General features: G+C 48.5%; 1 protein-coding gene and 2 pseudogenes across 13 annotated transcripts in view; 2 read left to right on the forward strand and 1 right to left on the reverse strand.

Annotated features, from left to right (window-relative positions):
* Positions 1–1,919: 1,919 nt before the first annotated feature.
* LOC102533215 (large ribosomal subunit protein eL29 pseudogene) lies at positions 1,920–2,394 on the forward strand (annotated as a pseudogene).
* Positions 2,395–6,315: 3,921 nt separating this feature from the next.
* LOC116283830 (small ribosomal subunit protein eS19 pseudogene) lies at positions 6,316–10,588 on the reverse strand (annotated as a pseudogene).
* Positions 10,589–19,217: 8,629 nt separating this feature from the next.
* The window catches only part of SRCIN1 (SRC kinase signaling inhibitor 1), a 69,824-nt gene continuing 66,821 nt past the window's right edge, over positions 19,218–22,220 (forward strand). For 9 of the 13 annotated variants that reach the window (XR_012059612.1, XR_012059613.1, XM_072938828.1 and 6 more), the window contains exon 1: positions 19,218–19,485. Coding sequence is in view for 10 of the 13 variants with exons in the window: in XM_072938828.1 (XP_072794929.1) it covers positions 19,320–19,485 (166 nt within the window). In the remaining 3 variants the exon portion in view is untranslated. Of the gene's footprint in view, positions 19,486–20,377; positions 20,577–21,475; positions 21,732–22,220 lie in introns of those variants that run through there. The other 4 variants (XM_072938832.1, XM_072938836.1, XM_072938837.1 and 1 more) reach the window with 2 other exon arrangements.

The raw sequence follows: 22,220 nt of genomic DNA on the forward strand, positions 1-22,220 counted from the left end.
ATAAGAACTAAAACAGGTAAGCCATCACTCTAAAAAGAGCAATTTGATTAGAGTTGAGGGGGATGGGAATTGTAGAACTAGGTTGGAGTAGGTTGTAAAGTGGGAGGTGAGGAAAGAATATACTTTAGATCAATATACAGTCAGATGAGGCTAGGTTTTGCTATGGCAATAAACCATCCTCAGACTGAAGTGGGTTAAAGCAGGAATTGGTAAATTTTTCCTGCAGAGGGTCAGCTAATAAATACTTTAGGATTTGCAAGCTGCATCTACTATTGCAGGCTGCAAAGACTACAGTTTCTGTCACAACTACTCAACTCAGCCATTGTCGTACAAAAGTAGCCATAGACAACATGTAAAAAAAAAAAAAAGGTGTGGCTAATGTTCCAACAAACCTATATTTATAAAAATAGGTAGCAGGTTGGAACCAGACTTTGGACTGTAGTTGCTGACCCCTGGGTTAAAGAGCTCTGGGGGTCACTGAAATGTGCTGCTCAGATTTCCTTCAAGGAAAACTGCCACGTGGAGCATAGTTGACAGACAGCCCCAGCTGCTGCCCTTATGAATCCTTCACTGCATTTGTTTCAAGGACATGTTTCCCCTCTGCTACTCAGCCATTGGGGTGCTAGTGCTGGCCCATTGCTGTGCGACTTGGGACTCTTCTAATGGGTAAATTTAGCTCGGGACTAGTTCCATCAGCCCTTCTGAAAGCTTCTTAGAACTGCTCTACAGTCTGTGAATTTCCCTGCCCAGTCTTTGTCATTCCTTCTCTCTTCTCAAGGTGTCAGACTGCATTGTGCTCTGATGGCTCTCCATGCCTACTCTGGCCCCTTTATCCTTCACAGGCATTTCTTCCAATAAATCTCTTGCACATCTAACCCTATCTAGAACTGCTTTTTAGAGAAACCGAACTACCACAGTATTGTGGCTTGTGTCTAGCTTGGGCTACCTGGCCATGATGGGTTGACATGAGGCTCTGTTTCACATCATCCTCACATCAACCCAGGTTTGATGGAGCCTCCACCAGCTAGCTTATTGATGGTTGCTCTGGCAGGGGGTCTGGAACATGGAAAATTGTGCACCAATTCTTAAAAGCATTCACCTAGAAGTAATGCACATGACTTCCATCCACCTTTCATTGGCCAAAGCAAGTCACATGGCCATGTCTAACGTCAAAGGGCAGGAAAGTAGAATCTTACCATGTGCCAGGAAGGAAGAGACTCAGAATACTGATGAACTGTCCTAATCACAACTGCAATCACTCTTTTAAGAGTTTAAGGAAGAGGAATGGGAGATTTTGAACTTTTTTTAGAGATCAGGAGAGGCAGTTAACCACCAAAACGTAGGAAGATTTTAAGCTGTGTTCAGGCTCCATATAACATCGAGAACCACCATTTTCTTTGGCCCTTGTCTTTTCAGCTGTGTGCTTTTATCTAGTGATACTCATCTGTTCGGATACAGGCATAGTGAAAGCAGAGAATTGGATTCATTCATTTAATAGACTTTCTTTAAAAAAAAATAATGATGCCTCCATCATTAAAGCATTAAAGCAGGGACTTCGTTTGTTTTGTTTAATGCTATGCCCCCAGCCTAGAACAATGATTGGTCAGAATAGGTGCTTAAGGGTTAAAAATGGATTCCCTCTGCTCTTATTGCCACTTTCTTGGGAATTACAAATCATGTGCATGTGTGTGTGTGTCCTTCCAGACTTTTTTATATGCACAAATGTATTTTAAAATTAAGAATATTGTAACATTTATGCATAGTTCTGTGAAACTTTTCCTTCTTCAATAACAGTTGAGTATCTTTCTCTTCCAGTCCCAGGTGATTCGGGATCTCCCAGCTCCGCCAGGGTGGCTGCGGTAGGCCCAGCACGGCGAGCCTCCAGCCCTGATCTATGGTCTTGTCCTCCAGGTGCAGGCATGGCCAAGTTGAAGAACCAGACCACATACAACCAGTCCCGAAAATGGCACAGAAACGCCATCAAAAAACTCTGATCACAACAGTACGAATCTCTTAAGGGGGTGGACCCCAAGGTCCTGAGGAACATGCGCTTTGCCAAGAAGCACAACAAGAAGGGCCTGAAGGAGATGCAGACCAACAGCGCCAAGGCCACGAGTGCACGTGCTGAGGCTAGCAAGGCTCTCGGAAAGCCCAAGGAGGTCAAGCCCAAGATTCCAAAGGGCAGCAGCCGCAAGTCTCAGTCGACTTGCCTATATTGCTCACCCCAAGCTCGCGAAATGTGCTCGTGCCTGCATCGCCAAGGGTCTCAGGTTCTGTCGGCCAAAGGCCAAGGACAAGGCTCAGACCAAGGCCGCAGCTTCAGCTGCAGCTGCAGCTCCAGCTCAGGCTCAGGCTCCCAAAGGCGCCCAGGCCCCTACAAAGGCTCCAGAGTAGAGGCTTTCATCTATTGATGTGAGGATATAAGGACTAGTGTGACCCCTGGGCTGCTGTCTGTATGGGGCTCATGTCTACCTGTGCCGTTTGTACAAATAAACCTGAGGCAGGAAAAAAAAAAAAACCAGTTGAGTAAATATTTTTAAGAGTAGATTGAATATTAGAATTGTTTTGGTTTGCAAGAGACAGAAATGTAATTCAAATTGGCTTCAGTGAAAAAAGATGGGTGGGAGGGCTTACTGACTCACATAACTAAATTCCTAGGGACAGCTGACTTCAGGCACAATTGGGTCCAGGTGCCTAAACTTTGTCTTCGTGATTCTTTCACCAGTACATGGCTTTGATTTCCTCTGTTTGGCTTCTCAGGTCAGCTCTTCCATGTGAAGTCAAGATGGCCATAGAAGTTCCAGACACACTCTACCACCTCTTCTTTCTGTGAGACTGGGAAAAAAATCACAGGGTGATCTCTAATTTGACCTTCATTCAGATCACATGTTCGGCCTTAAACCAATGAGCTTGCCTGAGGGTCAAGCCAAAGTCATGTGCATCACCCTGGAACTGGGAGGTGGGGCCAGCTCCACCAAATCACGTGCCAGAGAGTAGGAGAGGAGTGGTTCTTCAGAAAGTATGAGATGTGGGGAGGGCTGTGGCTAGAAGAAAGGGTAATGGATGCGGGTAAGCTGAAACAACAGATTTCCATTAAAAGTGGAGTCGTTTTCTCCAAGAGTTTATGTAACATTTTGTTGATTACTAATAAATTGCATCCAAAACTGTTGTACCGGTTTGTCTTACCAACATTGTGTAAGTGTTTTTTATCTTTACTTATGAACACTGAACATTATCAATTGTATTTTTTTTTTGCCAATTTAGTGGACAAAAATGACATCTCATTATTGTTTTAATTTGCATTTCCCTGACCCTAGTGAGTGTGAGCAACTTTTCATATGTTTATTAGCCTTTTGCATTTATTCTATAAATTATCTCATTACTTTGCCCTTTTTTGATTGGATTTTGTAACTTTCTTACTGATTTATAGGAGCTTCTTGTAAATTAAGGGTAGTATAATTAACCTTATCTATGTCGTAAATGTTGCAAATATTCCCAAATTAGCATTCAATTTTTAACTTTGTGGTGCCTCACACTGTAATCAAATCTGTTGCTATTTTTCTTTATGGTTTATGAATTTCATGTCTCATAGAAGTCCTTTCCATCCCCAAATTATAAAAAACATCCTTCTATATTCTTTCTTTTATAATTTAACTCTTTATACTTAGATATTTAATCCATCTGGAATTCATCTTTATATATGGATTTCACTGAAGTATTTCTTTTCCATAGATAGATAGCCACTTGTTCCAGCATGGTCTCCTTTCCTTACTTTGAAATGCTGTTTTTATCATGTGCTAAATTCCCATGCAGTGGGAGGTGGAGACTGAGACATATCTCAGAAAGTGAAACTGAATGAGAGAGTGAGGGGGAGAAAGGGACCCAGGGTGAGCACTTTTCCTGTCTGGGTAATTGCCTGGAACTGTGAAGTCGGAGAGGAGTATGAATAGGGAAGGGGAAATTGGAGCAGGGAGTAAGGTGCTTAGGCCAATTTGGAGCATGTTACTTTGAGGTGCTCATGGACATGGACATCAGGATATATTTAATGGAAATACATGATAAACCTTTATATTACAATATTCACTGTACACAGACTGCTTCTGGTCTATTCTGTTGATCTGTTTGCCTATTTATTTACTTGATCACTCTACAAATATTTGTCAAGTACCTACTTTGTGTGAAGTCAAATCCTATTCAGACTGTAATATCAACTGTTTATGGTACATTTGGATGAGTGGTGACGCGAGCAGTTTGCACCCAGCCCATTATCCTCATATTTTTTAAACAGTTTTTTTTTTCTCTTGGTACTCCTGTACTCTTCCAGATGAATTTTAGAGTTGTCTCTTCTAGTTTTAGTCGAAGGATTCCACTAGAATTTTAAACTGAAGTTGCACTGGATTTATAGAGTACTTTGGAGAGAATTGACAGCTTTGCTAAAGTCTTCGTTCATTGTGAGAAAGTGGCTTCCGTCTCTCCGCTTATTCGGGTCTTCTTGTATGTCGTCAATAAAGTTTATTCCTCTGTATTTCACAGCTTTAATTGTTGTTATGAATAAAGTCATTTTTTCTAACATTTGAAAATTGGTTTTGTTGGTAAAAATGAAAGCTATTGATTTTTCTACATTTTTCTTTTAACCGGTCATTTTACTGAACTTGCTGATAAGATCTACAAGGCTTCAGTTGAGTCATTGACTTTTCTAAGTAGATAATAATATAATCTGCTTGTACTGTTGATTTTACTCTTTTCTGATATCTATATCTCATTGCTCTTTTTTTCAGATTAACTCTTTTGTTTTATTTGATTATTGCTTCTTTTAATTGACCTTTTAATAGTTTATTGATGAATAATTGATAATACACTAAACTACACATATTTAAGCTGTACTATTTGGTAAGTTTTCACATGAGTACACCTGTGAAATTATCACTACGTCTAGATAATGAACATCTCCACTGCTCCTAAAAGATTCCTCGTGTCCTTTTTAAATTTCTTGCTCCCACTCTTTCTCCACCTTCTCCCCTCATCTCTAGGCAACCACTGCTGTGTTATCTGTCACTATAGATTAGTTTGCATTTTTTAGATATTATATATACACATATAGGGAATCATATCATGTATATTCTTTGCTGTCTACCTTCTTTCACTTAGTATAATCATTTTGAGATTCATCTGTGTTGTTGTGTGAATCAATAGTTCATTGCTTTTTATTGCTTAGTTGTATTCCATTGTATGGGTGTTATAATTTGTTTAGTCATTCATTTGTTTATGGACATTTGGGTTTCCAGTTCTTGGCTATTACAAATAAGGCAGCTATGAATGTTTACATACAAGCTTTTGTTTGGCTATATGCTTTCATTTCTCTTGGGTAAGTAACTTGTGAGTTAAATTGCTGGTCATGAAAGGGTAGGTGTCTGTTTCACATTTTAAAACACTGGCAAACTGATTTCCAAAGTGGTTGTACCATTTTACATTTCCATGTATGAAAGTTCCATTTGCTTAACACTCTCACCAACACCTAGTATTGTCATAAAAATATTTCAAGCTGTTCTCATATTGATATCTCATTGTGGTTTTATTTGCATTTCCTTAATGATGGATAATGAGCATCCTGCCACATACTTATTTGCCATCTGTATATCTTTTTTGTTGAAGTGTCTGTTCAAATCTTTTGCCCTTTAAAAAGCCCGAGTTGTTTATTTTCTTATTAAGTTTTGAGCATTCTTTATATATTCTGGATAAAAATCCTTTATCATATAGATGCTTCGCAAATACTCTCTCCCAGTCTGGGGCTTATTTTGTTTTTATTCCTTTAAAAATATCTTTTAAATAGCAGAAATCCTTAACTTCGATAAAGTCCAATTTTTCACTTTTTAATTTTATGATGTTTTATCTAAGAAATCTTTGCCTAACCCGAGGTCGCAAAGATTTTCTCCTATGTTTTCTTCAAGAAATTTTATACTTTTAGGCTTATTTTTAGGTCTAGGATCCACTTTGAGTTAATTTTTATGTATGGTGTAAGGTCTATCATTTTGTATATGGATATCAATTTGTTTCAGGACCATTGTTGAAAAGACTGTATTTTTCTCCCCTAGATTGTCTTTGCATCTTTGTTAAAAATCAATTGACCATATATGTATGGGTCTAATTATAGACTTTCTTTTCTCTTCCTTTGGTCTATTTGTCTATCTTGATGCCTACATGCACTCTCTTGATTGTTGTAGCTTTCTAATAATCTTGAAGTTAGGTAGTGTACGTCCTCCAAATTGTTTTTTTTTTTTCTAAAGAGTGAGGCAATTTATTAACCCAGCTTTTGTTCTAACGTTTCTTGTTGGCAGCTGCCACCTGTCTGGAGCTTCTGTCCAGCTCTCTCTGTCCCTGAAATATCAGCTTGTGGCCCTGCTCTTGGTTCTCGTCCACCATTTTCAGCCCTTCCAGGGCTTGGAGAACCTGGCAGGCTATGTTCTTGGATCCCTGCTGAAGTGGCTGGGCATGATATGGTTTCTAAGATGTCCCCATAGACTTTGGTCATGGAGGCAACCTAGCACAGCCGCAGAGATAGAGGTGCAGCAATGTGGAAGCCACTCTGTGTAAGAACCAGCTCTCATTGTAGTGAGCAAGCACTTTATGCTTGGCCAGCTTGATGGTGTCCACACATTCAGGGAGTTTTAGTTTCCTGGACTCTCTTAGGGAGGCTGCCAGACCTCTGAAGATCTCCTGTTGGTTCACATCTTTTATAGTAACTCCAGGCGTGTGTGGTCTCCTTACTGCCAGTCAGGTAAGGGCTCACAAACGTTTCCCCCACAATTCCTTTTCAAAGTTGTTTTGGCTATTCTAAGTCCCTTTCACTTCTATAAGAATTTTAGAATCAGCTTTTCAATTTCTACAAAAAAGTCTGATGGGAATTTGGGCTTGTGTTGAATTTATAGATCAATTAGGGGAGAATTGTATCAAGTCTTCTGATCCATGAACATGGTATGTCTCAGCATTACTGAGTCTTCCTTAATTTCTCTAAGCAGTGTTTTGTAGTTTTCAGTGTACAGGTCTTATATATTTTCAGTGTACAGGTCTTTGCCAGGCTTATCCCTATGTAGTTCACTTTTTTTGATCCTATTGTACATGGTATTATTCTTTAAAATTTCAATTTCCAGTTGTTCATTGCTAGTCTATAGAAATAGAATTGACTTTGTATATTGATCTTATAACTTACAGTCTTGATAAACTCATCTTTTAGATCTAACAGCTATGTTTTAGAGCCCATCAGATTTTCTACATGGAAATTCACACCATCTTCACATAAAGACAGTTGTACTTCTTCCTTTCAATTCTAGATGCCTTTTCCCCCTTGCTTTAGCACACTGACTAGACCCTCCAGTACGATATTAAATTGTGATGATGAGAGTGACATCCTTGCTTTGTTCTTGATGTTAGCAGGAAATCTAGGGTTCTTTCAGGAAAATTTACACTTTGAGTGGCTCCCTGTAGGGTCTTGGATTCCTTTCTCTGTTGGGTTTTACTGTTAGTACAATCTAATCTGCTTTAAAATTCTAGTACATTTTTCTTTGTCATTTCAAAGGAATTTTTGAGGATGGAGTGGTAAACATATACAGCCTTCTTGAATCAGAAGCCCAGTGTTAGGGTTTCACCAGGGAAATGTAACCACAAAAGACTGAGGTAAAGAGTTAAGATGATCTGATAAAGCAGAGACTTTAGGCTGTAAAGGGAAGAGACTGAAGGAAGGGAGATGATGGATGTGGGAAAACATCTCCAGGTCAAATGACACAGGAGTGAAGAACAGTTGTCTGAGGAACAATTGAACAAAAGGAGCAGAAGATGAGGTCAGAGAGGGAAATGTGAGCACTTACCAGTGATGACAATGTACAGGATTTGAACAAGCTTGTGGGCAGAGGAGAAAGTGATTAGTCATGTGAAGGGTATAGAATGGAGAGGCTGGGACTTTAGTTACCCAGAGGGCACTAGTGGGTGGGATGCCAAAAGTTTTCAACAAATGAGAGGCAGTGCTGGGAGGTCAGTGGACAACACCAGGGAGGGGGTTAGAGGGTGGCACAGGTGGATAGAGCAGAGCTTTGGCAAGAAAGTGACAGAGTGATGGAAGCAGCAATGGGGAGCTCAGAAGGATCTGATCCCACCTCCCAAATCTGGCCCCACTTCCTGATCCTGAGGTTGGGGATGAAGCTGAGTGAGTGGCCCGAGAAGGAGTGACAGGACCAATGATGACCCAGGGGAGGTGCAAGACTTTCTCCCACTTCTCGGGTTCCAACTCCCCTACCTCTGGTTACACCTGGGGATTAGGGTCCAGCCCTGGCCCAGAGCCCAGGGACAACAGGGCTGAGTGTGGCCAGCAGCCCGGAGGTAGAGAAGAGCAAGGGCTTTGGATTCCTTGGATGACTCACTTCACTTTTCTGAGCCTCAGTTTTATCAGCTCTAAAATGCGATTTTAAACACGTAGTGGGTAAATTAAATAAATTAATATCCTAAGTCTTTAGGAATTGCCTCAACTATGATTATCTTATATTCCTTGGGTTAGATTCCGATTTTCCTGTTTCCCTATGAGGAGCTCCCTGATTTTGACCAGAAGCCCACCCACCCCCGACCCAAGCTGAATCTGCCCCACCCCTTAGACATGAAGAGCTGGGGACCCACTCCTTAGGGCTGCCTCAGAGCTTTGAAGGTGGTACCTGAACCACAGGCTCTTACAACCTCTGGGATACTTGCCTCAGATTTAGGGCTGGTCCTGGACAGGAGGCTGGGCAGCCATTAGTCTGCAACAGGACAAGGAGCAGAGGCCGCAGGTCCCGGAAAGAGAGGGAGCCGGAAACAACCAGTTTCTGGGCCAGGCATGGTAGGGGAGGAAGGAGATTTGCTGGTCTCCCGGAGCTGGAGCAGGGTTGCTCACCTAGGAGGCTGGTAGTGATGGAATACACAGCTGGCTACTCAGAGTGAAGCATCTGCCCTCTGCACTCTTCCCGTTTTCTAGACCCAGAAGCAGAGAACCCCAGAGTGACTTGCTCAAGCTCCCACAGTTTGAGGTGGGAGTTAGTGTGAGCAATTACGGGGCGCTGTCTCTACTTGTGGCTCAGTCCTTGTCTTAGTATCCACCCGGGGACAGCAGGGGCTGGTTTCTGTTTCCTCTTGCCTCCCAAAGTCTAGAAGATAGTCCTACTCCTCAAGTCAGTAAATATTTGTTGACCATTGAAGGACTGTTGGGCACTGTGCCAAGTGGCTTATATCTGCACATGCTCCCTCTAATTCTCCTAGGCCCATTTTACAGATGAGGAAACAGGAGAACAAAGAAGTTATGTGCTTAGGAAGGAAGATGGCAGAGTTATCAGGTGTGAGAAGGGATCTGAGTCTATATCCTACCTCTGCCACTAATTAGCTTTGTGTCCTTGGGCAGTCACTTAACTTCCCTGAACCTCGGTTTGCTTATCTGAGAGTGGCTTATCTCATAGGATCCGTGTGGGGCCCTAGAGGCCTGGTCCAGGGTGGAGACAGTGAGAGAGGACTGAAGATTGAGGCCTGAGTCATTTCTTGGGTAGAAGGAGCCTTGTCTCTTTCCTGGGAGGTGATGAGAGGTGAAGGGGATGGGGCTTTGGGGACCAACAGACGTGACTTTTTAGCCCACTTACTCACTGTGTGACCTCCGGGAGGGGACTTACATTTCCCTTTACTTCTTTACTACTGAAATTTAAGCTTCAGTTTGTACATCAGTGAAGAAGGGGAAAGCCTATCTACCTCTTGGGCTTGTTGTCAGGACGAAATGAAGCCCTGGTGCAAAGTGCCCCTAGTAGGTGCTTAATAAACACAGTGTCCGGGTACCCCCTCTACCATCCTTTCCAGGAGACTCTCTCGAAATGCAACCCCCACCCCAATTTTGGCCCCTTGAAACTAGTTAGTCTCTAACATCTGTGCAAAGAGTTCACTTTTCACTTGGGTCTCCCCTCCCCAATCAGGAGAGATGTCCCTTCGAACAGACTGGAGGACGTGGTCAGGGTGGCTGGCAGCTTGAAGAAAATGCTCACTCATCCCCTGCACCCCTGCCCCTCTCCAGGTGACTCCTCCCTGCCCATGGCTACATGTTCTTTCCAAATCACGGCACTCAAAATCCTTGCGGGCATCTGCAGGACGTACCCCGAGCTTCTTAGCTGGGCATTCACCATTAAGCAGCCTTCTTCAATGTTAGCCCACCTGTGCCCACTCTCTCTTGCTAATATTCCTGGTCAGCCTTCTATGCCCCCGCCCCCCACCCCAGCACACCCCAAGCTCACCCCCTGGCCAGGAACACCCTCCTCCATCTTCTCCAACCAGCAAAGTCCTGCTCTCTTTTCAAGGCCCACTTCAAATATTAATCACCTCTCCAAGAATCACATTTCCCAGACCCACTCCCCTGCAGGAAACTGCTCAACCCCCAGGCTAGCTGGGCACACTGCTCACGGGAGGGTAGTGGGATGGTGTCTGCAGGTGACAGCTCTTGGCTGAACACTTGCCCAGTGGCCTCCAGGGTCTCCTGTGCTTGTTCCCAGCCCCCATCTGGGCTCTGAGCCCCAGAGGTAGCAGGTATACCCGTCATCTAGCAGGAAGGTCTGACTCCACCCCACTTGGCGGTGTGCAAAGCTGTATAGTACAGATGGGGATGTTGAAAATATCCGTGACATATTCCAAACTGGCCTACTTTCCTATCACGAGAGAGTCTGAGACTGAGACGGGCAAGGACAAGTGAGATGGGAGTTTGGGACCCGTTCCCACCTCTTTCTTCCTCAGCTCGGTTGTTAGACAGGACAGGGATTTGCAGCCTCTCCCTACAGTCTCCACCCTGTTCTGGGGTTGTGTGGCTGTTGGTGGAGGAGTAGGGGTGAAGAGGGCCTGGGTCCTATCTTGGGAATCTCCCAGTAGTGGAGACCATCTCATTGGACTTGAGGGCTGAAGGCTTGGGTTCAAGTCCTGGTTCACCTGTGAAGCCTCGGGCAAATTTCTTAACTTCTCTGGGCTTTGGTTTTCTCATCAGCAGACTGGGCTACTCATGGGCTAGTCATAATCCTTGCTAGGAGGCTTGATTATGGGATTGCTTTGAAGACTGTAAAGGGCCCTGCCAGTCCCCAGCCTTTCACCTTGCCTCACACGGTGGCTTACGCAGTCACCTGCTCCCGACTTCTGCATCCCAGCAGGCCTGGTGAGGCCTCCACCCTTAATCCTGGCTTAAGGATCCCTAAGTAGGGAGTCACCCACTGTCCCTGCGTGGTGCCAGGCCATTATCATCCCTGCTGCATTGGCAGGAAGTTCACATTGGGAGCTAACTTCAGCCTCTCTCTCTCTCTCATTTTTTTTTTTTTTGTTGGGGGGGAAGGTAATTAGGTTTATTTATTTATTTTTAGAGGAGGTACTGGGCATTGAACTCAGGACCTCATGCATGCTAAGCATGGGCTCTACCACTTAAGCTTACCCTCCCCCCTAACTTCAGTCTCTCCTGCTGACATGGAACCCCCAGGCATCCTCTGGTTTGTCTCTTCCTTTACACATGAGGTGATCATTATTTTAGTTTTTCCATTTTCAGGCTAGATGTTCCTCCACTCCCTCTGTTTCTTGAGGTGGGCAGGATCCTTGGGGCATTTTTCTGACTCTGATGAAGCTGGGCTTCTTCATGCTGTCAGGGCCCTCCCTCAATTTTGGATTCTTCCTAATGGAGGGATGAGATGGAGGTGGGCAGTCTCTGCTTCAGTTTCCCTAGCTGGCACACCATGAGAGAAACAAGTGGCCGAATTGGGAAAAAACTGGTTGCTATGGTGCCATTAATCAGGGCAAAACCAGAAATAATGATTCATATGCAAAAATCTTGTTATGCCCATACCCCTTATCCAGCCATTCTACTTTTTGGAATCTATTGCACACATAAATTTATATTGTGTAAAACAAAGTAACTACCAGGATAGCTCTTGCACCACAGCCTAAATATCCATCAACAGGGCACCTTTATATGTGTTGACGCAGAACAATCTCTAGTTTATGTTGTTGAGTGTGTGGAGTATGCTGCCACTTGGGTAATAGGACACAGAGGAAGTGCTTCTGAACACACGGACAAGCCCTGGAAGACCAAAGAAACGGGGAGTGGTCTTTGCTTGCAGGGCTGGTCCTGGGTGATCAGGAATAGAGGCAGTGGTGGGGAAATCGACTTCTCTCTTTGGCACTTCTTGAATTTTACATCACATGCAGAAAGAATTTCCTATTTAAAAAAAGTCAAATGAATTTTTTTTCCAGTCCTTAAAAATCTTGTCTGTACTCATTTTTGGCCCCAGTCATATCCCAGTGGTTATGACTGAGAAGGTCTGACCCTGGGTGAGGAAGGTGAAGCCAGGGATGGATGAGACAGGGAGTGTTATAGAGGCCTGGGTCCTGTCTTGGGAAGATGCTCCAAGTTCCCCTAGCATGGAAGAGATGGACATGGAGGAGCAGCCATCGGAGGGCCTGGGGGAACTGGGACAGCAGAATGCCCAGAACAGTTGCCCCGAGAGTGGAGGAGACAGAGGGGACCAAGGGGACGAAAGCTCTGCCCGTGTGGAGCAGACAGATGGTCACAAATAAAGCTAAGTTGGTGTTAAGAAAGCCCAGGGGAGAGGGAATTTCAGCAAGAATGTGTTTGTGTTTGTGTTCCTGTGTTTGAGGAGGGCTGGGGTGGAGTTGGGTAAGGCTTGGTTGAGGAAGTGGAATTTGATCTGGGCCTGAAAGTGGTCATGTGTTGACAGATGCAGAGGAAGGAAAGGACAACCCCGAGGTAGGGAATAGTATGGGCGATGGCGTGGAGTATGAAGGGAAGACAGGGCATGCGTGCGTGTGTATTTTGTTGGAGGTGACCAGAGATAAGGACGGAAAGATTGGGGAGAGAACCATGAAGAGCATGGAATGCCAGCCTAAGAAATTTACTGAGTGGGTCAGGCATCCTCCTCTGAGGTGAACCGGTTCTTAAGGCAATGCTTCTCCAACTCTCTGTGGTGAAGGACCTTTATTTTTTTTTTTCATTTCCAGTTGATTGTGAACCTACGTTATTTTTATAAAACAGAGCACAAATGACCATGCACTTGGCTGTGTGGCAATGTCAAATTAATCTGAAGGTTTCTCAAAGACTACTCTTCATTTCTGTACTCATCTTGTGGACCACAATTTGAGTAGCCTTGCCTGAGGAGTCCTTGGAGGGGCTGCAGAGGTCAGAGAGGCCCACAGATTTTCTGTGGCTGGGCATGAATGTTCATTTGTCTAAGGAGAGGGTGCAAAGCGGCTGTCAGGACTCCAAAAGGTTCAGGGTCCCCATAGGCCACAATCCTCTGCTCTAGGGAGTGGTCACTGAAGGTCTTTGAGAGGAAGGATCTAGAGAGGCTTTAGAGCCAGGGGTGGGGGAGCAGCAGATGTGTCTGATTCATCCTGAGACCCTTCCCTTCCCCACCTGCACCCAGAGGAGCCAGCCCAGGGCTTAGCACAGGGAGAAAGGATTAAGGGGAGTGAGAGATTCCAGAGAGCCGGGGCCCCAATTAGGGGGTGATTAAAATAATCTGTGGGAAAGAAGAGGCCTTTTGAAAGCTATGTTTGAAGTAAGAATGATCGGGGTGGTGGGCCTGCCACTGGGGCAGATGGCACAATGTGAGCTGGAGATGGGAAGCTTGATCAGGCGTCTGCTGCCTGCTCGGGAAGGAGGAATCTGAAAGGGAGGCTCCCTTGGGATATGAGCCAGGCAGAGCAGGAGGCTGCTGGGATGCAGTCTGAGTTCAGAAAATAGCATCCTGGGATCCAGTGAGCATCTTCCAAATCTTCAGAATGGATGCCTGTTGCCCCAGAGCATTGGGAAATGCTGTGACTTACTTGGGTTCAAGCTCCTGTTTCCAAGAAAGGTAGACTCCAAATCTGCAGATGTGTCTACTTAATGAACTCCCTGAAAAACTCCTACTTCATTATTCCTTTTTTTTTTGAGGTGAAATTCATATAACATGAAATTAACCATTATAAATTGAACAACTCAGTGGCATTTAGTGCATTCACCATGTTGTGGAACCACCTCCTCTATCTACTTCCAAAACATTTTCATCATCCCAAGAGGAAACCCCATGTCCCCATTTCTGCCCCCAACCCCTCCCATCCAGGCAAATCTCAATGAATTCACCTATTCTGAATATTGCATATAAATGGAACCATACAATATGTGACCTGTATTTGCTGGTTTCTTTCACTGAACATGATGTGGAGTTCCATCCATGTTGAAGCATGTATTAGGACTTCATTCCTTTTCATGAATAAATAGTATTCCATTGTATGGATAGATCACAAATGAGTTCATTTATTCATCCACTGAAGGACATTTAGGCTGCTGGGTCATACAGTAACTCTATGTTTTACTTTTGAAGGAATTGACAAACTGTTTCTCATAGCTACTGACCCATTTTAACTCCCCACCAGCAGTGTATGAGGGTTCCATCCACTTTCACTATTAAACAGGTGATTGCTGTGAAACTGGAAGGCAAAGAGATGGTTACCGGGTGCTAGCATGGGTGAAATAGGTGAGGATGATACTTGCTCCATTCTCCTACTGCCCAACCATAGGCTTGTAAGTCTGGTTGGCAGGCCTGGGAAGGATGCTGCCTGGAGTCCGGAGAGGGAGTGTCTTTGCTTTTCTTTTCCAAAGCAAATGGATGGTGAAATCTCGAGCCTCAAAGCTAAGCAGGGTGTGGTTCTACAGGAGCTGGGCTTGTGGTCTGGGCATCCAGGAACTTCACTGCTTTGCACAAAGCCTTATTTAAGTTGTCATTAATCAAACAATAATATAGAGAACAACAATAACAACAAAAAAGCCCCAGTGGCTCACAATCTGTCCTCTCAATGATGGATACAGACTGCCTGCCTTCTTCTCCCTGCGCTAGTCCCTTCTCATCTTTCTCGTCTCTTTCTTTTCTTTCTATGTCTGGATGACTGAATAGAAAGGAAGTGAGGAGCTGTATGCATATTCGTGGACTATATCCACAAGCCCTTTTCCCCACCCATTTAGGCTCCAGGAGGTCATCCCAAAGTGAAGCGGGATGCTGGGAACCCTCTCCCATGCCTTTATTACCTCCTCCTCCCAGGAGAGGAAACCCATTGGCATCTGCAGCACCGAGCATGGTGGCATGCAGCTGAGGGGCAGGAGATCCAGTTCTGGTCATCTCCATCCCTCAGTATCAAAGGTCAAGGTTGGGAGAGGGAGGAGTCACCAGAGGCATTTACGGTGGCTGGAACTGGCTTTGGTAGTGATTTAAGGAAAGGAGAGGAGAGGTACGTTCACCTGTGTCACAAAGTTCTCCTCCACACTCCCTATGTGACTTGCCAGTTGAGCCATACTAGCAGGCAAAGCCCTAAGCTGGGAAAGCAAGAAGGTAGTCTCTACCCTACTGGTTCTCAAAGTGTGGTTCCTACCCCCACAGCGCTTGGCAACTCGGTAGAAATGCAAATTCTCAGGCTCCTCCTCAAACTGACAGACTCAGTAGCTTTGGGGGTGGGATCCAGCAACCCATGTTTTAGCAAGGCCTCCAGGTGATTCTAATTCTTGCTTTAGTTTACAAACCACTATCCTAAGAAACTAAAAATTTAAATTAAAAAAAAAAAGTGAAGCCCAGAGAAGGAGGGTAACAGCTTAGCAGTAGAGCGCATGCTTAGCATACTCGAGGTCCTGAGTTCAATCCCCAGTACCTCCATTAAAATAAAAAATAAAAATAAAAAACTTAAAAAAAAAAAAGGAACCACCGTCCTGCCCTGAGGGGGAGCCCCAGTTAATGAGGGGCACTCAGTGCTCCCAGTCTGATGGGGGAGACAGGACCCTTGCTTGCCATCTGACAGGGAAGACAGAGCCTTGTGCTCAGAAAATTCTCAGTCAGAGGGGGACAGCTAGGTTTCTCCATGCAAGTCCCTCCCGTAGGGTCCCTCCCTACTGCAGCACCAGTTTCTTTGGAGGGGGCTGGCTACAGTTAAGACCCCAGAGAATCTTCCCCTTCCACTTTTTCTCTCCATTCTTCAGAAAGCAGGTTTGAAGTGCTAATGAGGACATCAATTATTGAGCTTCATTAGCATTCATTACAATAACAAGCAAGGGAGGGGGGACCAAAAGAAATGAAGGAGAAGCTTCTGAAACTTACTGCTATTTACTCCTCTCCTATAGGTTGAGGGGCGGAATGGGAGTGAGGAACGCAACAGGAGAAGTTTAAGGGTTCTAGAAGGCTAGGCTGTGGTCCAAAGTCTGCCAGTCTAGGGCGGAGGGAAGCAGCCTCCACTTCCTCAACTCCCCAACCCAAACCAGCCCCAGGTGTCAGGTTGCTTGCCACTTTCTTTCCAGAACGGGGCTCTCCACAGCCCCCTCAATGCCTTTGGGCCACCCTTGGTGGAGTTTGGATGGTCCAAATGGGACTCAAGAAATGCCCTAGCCAGACAGTAACCCTGCTGGCAGAGTGCTTTCTCGAGGATCTGGGGTGGTGGACTCCAAGGTGGCAGAGTGAGTGATTTGGGGTGTCCCAGTCATCATTTTCATATCACCCTTTTCCCTGTGCCTTTCCCTAGAGGCCCATGTGCCCCTCTCTGCCCACCAGAGGCCCACCTCCCTCTTCCTGCCCAGACATTTGTCCAGGTGCAACCCCTGTTCAGAACGCACCTTGGGAAAGAAGTGAGGCTGAGAATTCTCACCTCTAGGGTGCTCCCTCACCACCCAGCTCCCGCTCCCACAGGCTCCCAGGAACAGGCGAGTAAGCTGGGCAGAGTGAGAAGGGCAAGGTGGGTGGTTCCAGTCCCTCAAACAAGCTAGCAGCCCTCTCCCAACCAAGCGCAATGCCAAGGAGGCAGGAGAGAAAGGCGAGAGGAAAGTTACCTGTTGAGGGATGAGAGTGGGGGTGGGGTGGCACCTGAGGCATCTCAGGTGGAGGCAGCTGGCACATTGCTTGTGCCTGGGCACCATGCCAGCTTCCAGAAGCAATTCTGGTCTCTCGGCTGGAGAAATAATACCTGGATTGCTCTCGCCCTGATCAGAGGAGTTAGCTTCCTCAGCCTTCTCCCTTCACCAGGAGCCTTGGCTTTAGAGATCTGATAGGAGGGCAAGGAGGCACCTATCTTCCTGGGGTTGGAGGGGATTGGGTGGGATCAGCGAGGGTCACTGGTGTCAGGCCATCCATTCTCTGGCTCAACTTGGGCATCAGGGGTCTTTGTTCCTGTTCAGGCGCTGTATCCCTTCTCACCCTTCCATGGGCCCATGGAGTCCCCTATCCTGGATCGGGCAGCTATGGATGAAGTCATTGAGGGGAGGAGGGAGTCAAATGAGCTCACAGCTATGATGATAATCAGAAATGTTAAGGACCCGTCTTTATTTTTTATTTATTTTTAAAGTGAAAGCAAGTATATTTAGAGACATACACACTCCATAGACAAAGTGCAGTCTGTCTCACTCAGAGGGAAAACAGCTTAGGAGATGCATACTCCATAGGCAGAATGTGGGCCATCTCGGAAAGGTGAGAGGGAGAGACCGAGAGGTGTGGGGTGTTTAGTTTAAAGCAAAAGCAGATACGCACTCCATAGACAGAGTGTGGGCAGCCTCAGACAGCAAGAGAGAGAGCGACCACAAGGTGCAGAGTTGTTAGGTTTTATGGGCTCGGTAATTTCATATGCTAATGAGTAGGAGGATTATTCCAACTATTTTGGGGAAGGGGCAGGGATTTCCAGGAATCAGGCCCCCCCGCCCACTTTTTGACCTTTTATGGTCAGTCCAGGAACTGTCATGGCGCCTGTGGGTGTGCCTTGAGGCTCAAGGTCTACTGGAAGTCGAATCTTTTGCTATCTTGGTTCTAACCAGTTTGTCCTGTCTTCAGTTGCTCTGTCTTTCAAAAGCGAGCTACACAAATCAACTGATTTTAAAGCCCTGACTCTGATTTTAGCTCCTCAGTATCGAAGAGGCCCTCTTGATGCCAGGGGTCGCCTTAGGGTGGAGACCGATGGATTTATTGTCTTGCTGACACCTTTAGAATTATTCCCCATCTCTGGGGGCTAGTTCACAGAGTCCTTCTCTCCAAGTCCCCAAACCAGTAGCTTCTTGGCATTTAGTGTAAAGAGCAGAAAAACTTCCATGTGAGGGGACAAGCATCTTTCCAGTTGTCATCCAGGGGTTAACGCCCAGTTCCTTAACCCTGAAATAAATAACTGTCTTAACTTTCAGCCACGTTCCTGAGCCCAGCTCTCTTCTTGTCCTTTATGGTCATGAGACGGGTGTCAGATGGTAGTCCCTGCTTCTGGCAGCCCACAGGGTTAGATGATGATGGTGGTGATTTAAAAAAAAAAAAAAAGAGAGAAAGAGAGGCTGGGAGCTTTGGAGCCAGGCACGTCTGGGTTTGAATTTCACCCTTGCTGCTCTTGGACTGGGCAAGGGGCTATGCCTCTCTGAGCCTCGACTCCTATATTTCTGAAATGGGGCTGAAAATGGCCACTTCTGCAGGATGGTTGAGAGGCTTAAATTAGAGAATAAGGGTAAAGTACCTGCTGATTCCCTTCCTCTTAGGCGGGTACAATGTGGGGAAGGGAAGAGACCTCGTGTCATGGGGAGAACCTGAGGGGGAGGTGAAGGGCAGGGTCCTGTGTAGGTGAGTGGGGGACCTGGATGGAGGAGCAGCAGTGTGGGCCCCAGCCTCTGGGCTCTGAGAGGCTTAGGAGGTGGTGTCCATGCAGCTGAAGGGAAGACACCTCTTCCCATGCTGACCCCTCCCCTACACAGGGCCTGCTTCCTTCTGTGCCCATCCTGGGCAGGCAGCCAGGCAGGGAGCTGGACAGGTGCCCACAGCACGCTCAAAGGCCAAAAGATGGGCACCGTCCAGTTGGCAGAGGGAGAGGCAGCTGGCCCAGGAGGGGAGCAGTCAGGGTGCCGACTGCTGGGGTCGTGAGCCCAGACAGTATGTCCGGACACAGCTCTTGGCTGCCCTCCTGAGCTGTCCCACTGGAGCTGGGAAGGGCCCCTCCTCTTCCTATCCTGGCCGGGCCACCTAAGTTACTGCAACTGGAGAATAATCTCTAAGGGGCATCTGGGACTTGCCCCTAGCCAGGCATGTGGCTGGCTCAGGGCAGGCCTGGCAGGGGTAAGGAAAGTGGGAGAACCTAGATTAAGGCTGCAACTGGGTAGACCAGGAAGTGGGGAAACCGGTTTGTCATTCGGGCTACTTGGGGTGGGGTCTCCTCTCCTGCCTCTGCCTGCCTGCCACTCTGCCTGGTGGCCTATAGCGCAGCCATGTACTCTTCCCCTTTCTTGCTCATCTAAGCTGGCTTTGGTAATGTCTGGAGTAAATACAAGGAGCAGCGGACTCGGCCCACCTTCCCTTCCCAGAGAGAAGCTTGGGAGAGAAGGGACAGGACAGAGAATTGGAGAGAGAGAGGGAGCAAGCAACCAGGACAACAGGAGGGGTCAGAGTCACCTGGAGAAGTCTGTGGAGCCAACAGGTAGGCCAAGGTGGGACGGGGTGGGGATAAGGCAGGGATGGGGCAGAGGGGCTCTCTGCAGGCTTCGGTGGAGGTGGCAACGGCGTGAGAAGGGGCAGGAGCTGGAGCGCCCTCCTTTGGGGTCCTGCTTGGGCCAACTCCCCTCACTCACAGCACCGACCCCTGCAGTTCTAGCAGACTCCTGCAGGAGGGGCCGCAACCCGAGCTGGGGGCAAGGAGATAGCCCAGCAGGGGGCGCCGGGGTCCTGGGTCCCCTCGGCTGAGGCGCGTCTAAGGAGAGGGTGAGGGGGTCCTCCCGGCAGAGGCAGAGGAGGGTCCAGATTTTCTCTTCATAGGGCGACTGTGGCTTTCGGAGGTCACCTTGGCTAAAGAGTGGTCCCCCGGTCTCTCCCTGCCCCGTCCCTCTCTAAATGCTTCTCCAACCCGAGGGCTTGGAGACTGAGAAGTTCCCCACCCTCGAGGTGCAGCCCCCTCCTCTGAGGCCAGCTCTGGGTCCTAGGCATTTGTCTTTACCGTAGAGTGAGGATTGCTTGGGGTGGGAGAAGCAGGTGCAACGGGGAGGGGAGCGTGAGTGAGCCCCGCACCCCCGGCACGGCCGCGCTCTGCGAGATCCCGCCATGCAGCTGGGGGGCGCGAGGCGCCGGCCCGCTCCCCTACCGGCTCCCCGCCACCCCAGCGGCCCTTTGTGCGTTCTGGCCACACGCGCGTGCCCGCTCCGCGCGCGTGCCCGCCCGCAGTGACACACCCGCGCCGGCCCGCGCGCGCGCGCGCACACACACACAGACACACACACACTCTCGCTCTCGCACACTCGGTGACACGCCCGCGCGCGCGCGTACCCACACGCCCGGCCGCCGGCGCCCTCCCAGCTGGTCCACCCCGGCGGGGCCCGCGCCCCCGGCCCGCCCGCCTGGCACCGCGCCCCGGGGCTGGGGCCCAGCGAGGAGCCCGCGAGGCAGCGAGAGGGCGAGAGCCAGGCAGGCCGGCCCGGGGCCCCCGCCCCCCGCGCCCCCGCCCGATGGGGAACGCTCCGTCCCAAGGCATGTCCCTGTCTCTCTCCTCCCTAATGTGCCTCCATGCTTAAGTGGAAGGTATTTCTGTTTTCTTTGTGTGTTTTCCCCTCGGCCGGGGGCGGGGGCGGCGGCCGGGCCGGGGAGGCGGCGGCCGGCTGGGCTAGGGATGCTCGGGACGCAGGTGTGTGGGGGGCAGGGGACCGCGGCGCGCGGGGCTTGGGAGAAAGACCCGGGCGAGAGGAGTGTTGGGACCAGAGAATGGGTCAGGCACTGGCGCGGCTGGAGAGCGGGTGGGGAGGGCCTCGTGAGGCCTGGGGGAGGGGGCCCGAGGGGCTAAAATTTCAAGGGTCTTGTGTGGAGGAGGGAGGAGGAGAGAGAAGAGGAAGGGAGATGGATAGTGAGGAGAGTGGGGGAGGGGAGTGGTCCATCCCAGGTGGACGAAGAGGACGCAAGGGGAGGCAAAGGGGATGGAGAAGTGGTGGGAACATCAAAGGCCTCTCTTAATCGCAGGTCCCAGAATGGGGTGCACGCCCTTGGATGGTGGTGGTAGGCGCTTTGCGCCAGCCCCCCGGGGAAGGAAGGGGATGAGTATATTCTGGGGCTGGCTGTGTTGCCAGGATACAAGCTTGTATTTCCCCACCCCCCTCACCTCGAGGCCCTAGCCCTGGAGACCTCGGAGCCTAGGCAGCAGTTGCAGAAACTGGGGACCCGCTCCCCGCTCCGCTAGCGGATAGGGAGGGGCCACGAGGGGGAGGGGCTGGGGGAGGGCCCATTTGATCTTAAGCCCTCCCATTGTAAAGACCAGAGGGCAGGGGAGGGCGCCCCCAGCTGGGGAGAGCATTTAGGGTGACTGAGGAGGTAGGGATTGCTGGAGGCTGAGCGGCAGAGGGCGGGGCTGGGGAGGGGACGCGTGTTGGCCCACCCTCCCCTCCCACGCACCCCCTTGCTACGTCAGAAACTCCCGGGCCAGCTCCGAGTCCTGTCGGTGGGGGCAGCAGGATGCTGGTGGAAGCAGAGGGGGCCGGCCGGGTGCCTCCGCAGCTCGGCTGGCAGGGCCTGGCGGGGCGTGTGCGGCTGCTAGTGCAAGCCCCTCCGCCCCACCTCTCCCCATGCAGCCCTGGCAGTGCCTGCGGCGCTTTGCCCTGGCCTGGTGGGAGAGGACAGCGGAGGGCAGCGCCCGATCTACCAGGGAGGAGGCTGGACCGAGGGACCCCGGGGGCCGAGGGGAGCCAGGTGAGCGGAAACAGGGATTGTTCGAGGAGAAGATCCCGGACTATCAGTCCCTGTCCCCAAATACTATGAAATCAGGCAGTCTTGCAGCCCCCAACTTTAAGAGAAGTGGGTTTCCCCAGCGGAGGATTCCTGGATAGAGTCTTTCAAGTGGAGATGTTGGAGACACTGTTGTTTTGGGGAGGGGAATACAGATGAGGGCTGGGAGTTGAGGGTAGATGACCAGACTTCCAGGCTTGTGGGCCTGAATATTCCTTGATAACGGGTTTGAGCACTTTGGTGAGGGGAGAGGTAGGATACCTTCTTTCCAACTCTGGATAGCTTGGTCTGGGTGACCTTGAGCCAACCGCTTTGCTAACTCCGTGCCTCAGTTTCTCTCATTCCCTTCCCTATCCCTCTTGCTGGTCTTAAAGAATTGGTGATGCATCTGACAGAGACTGTCACTGTGAAAATGTGAGGCTCTGTCATCATTGCTGGCAGCTGTGATGGTGG

This window comes from Vicugna pacos, chromosome 16 (genome assembly GCF_048564905.1).
Source record: "Vicugna pacos chromosome 16, VicPac4, whole genome shotgun sequence".
NCBI lineage: Eukaryota > Metazoa > Chordata > Mammalia > Artiodactyla > Camelidae > Vicugna > Vicugna pacos.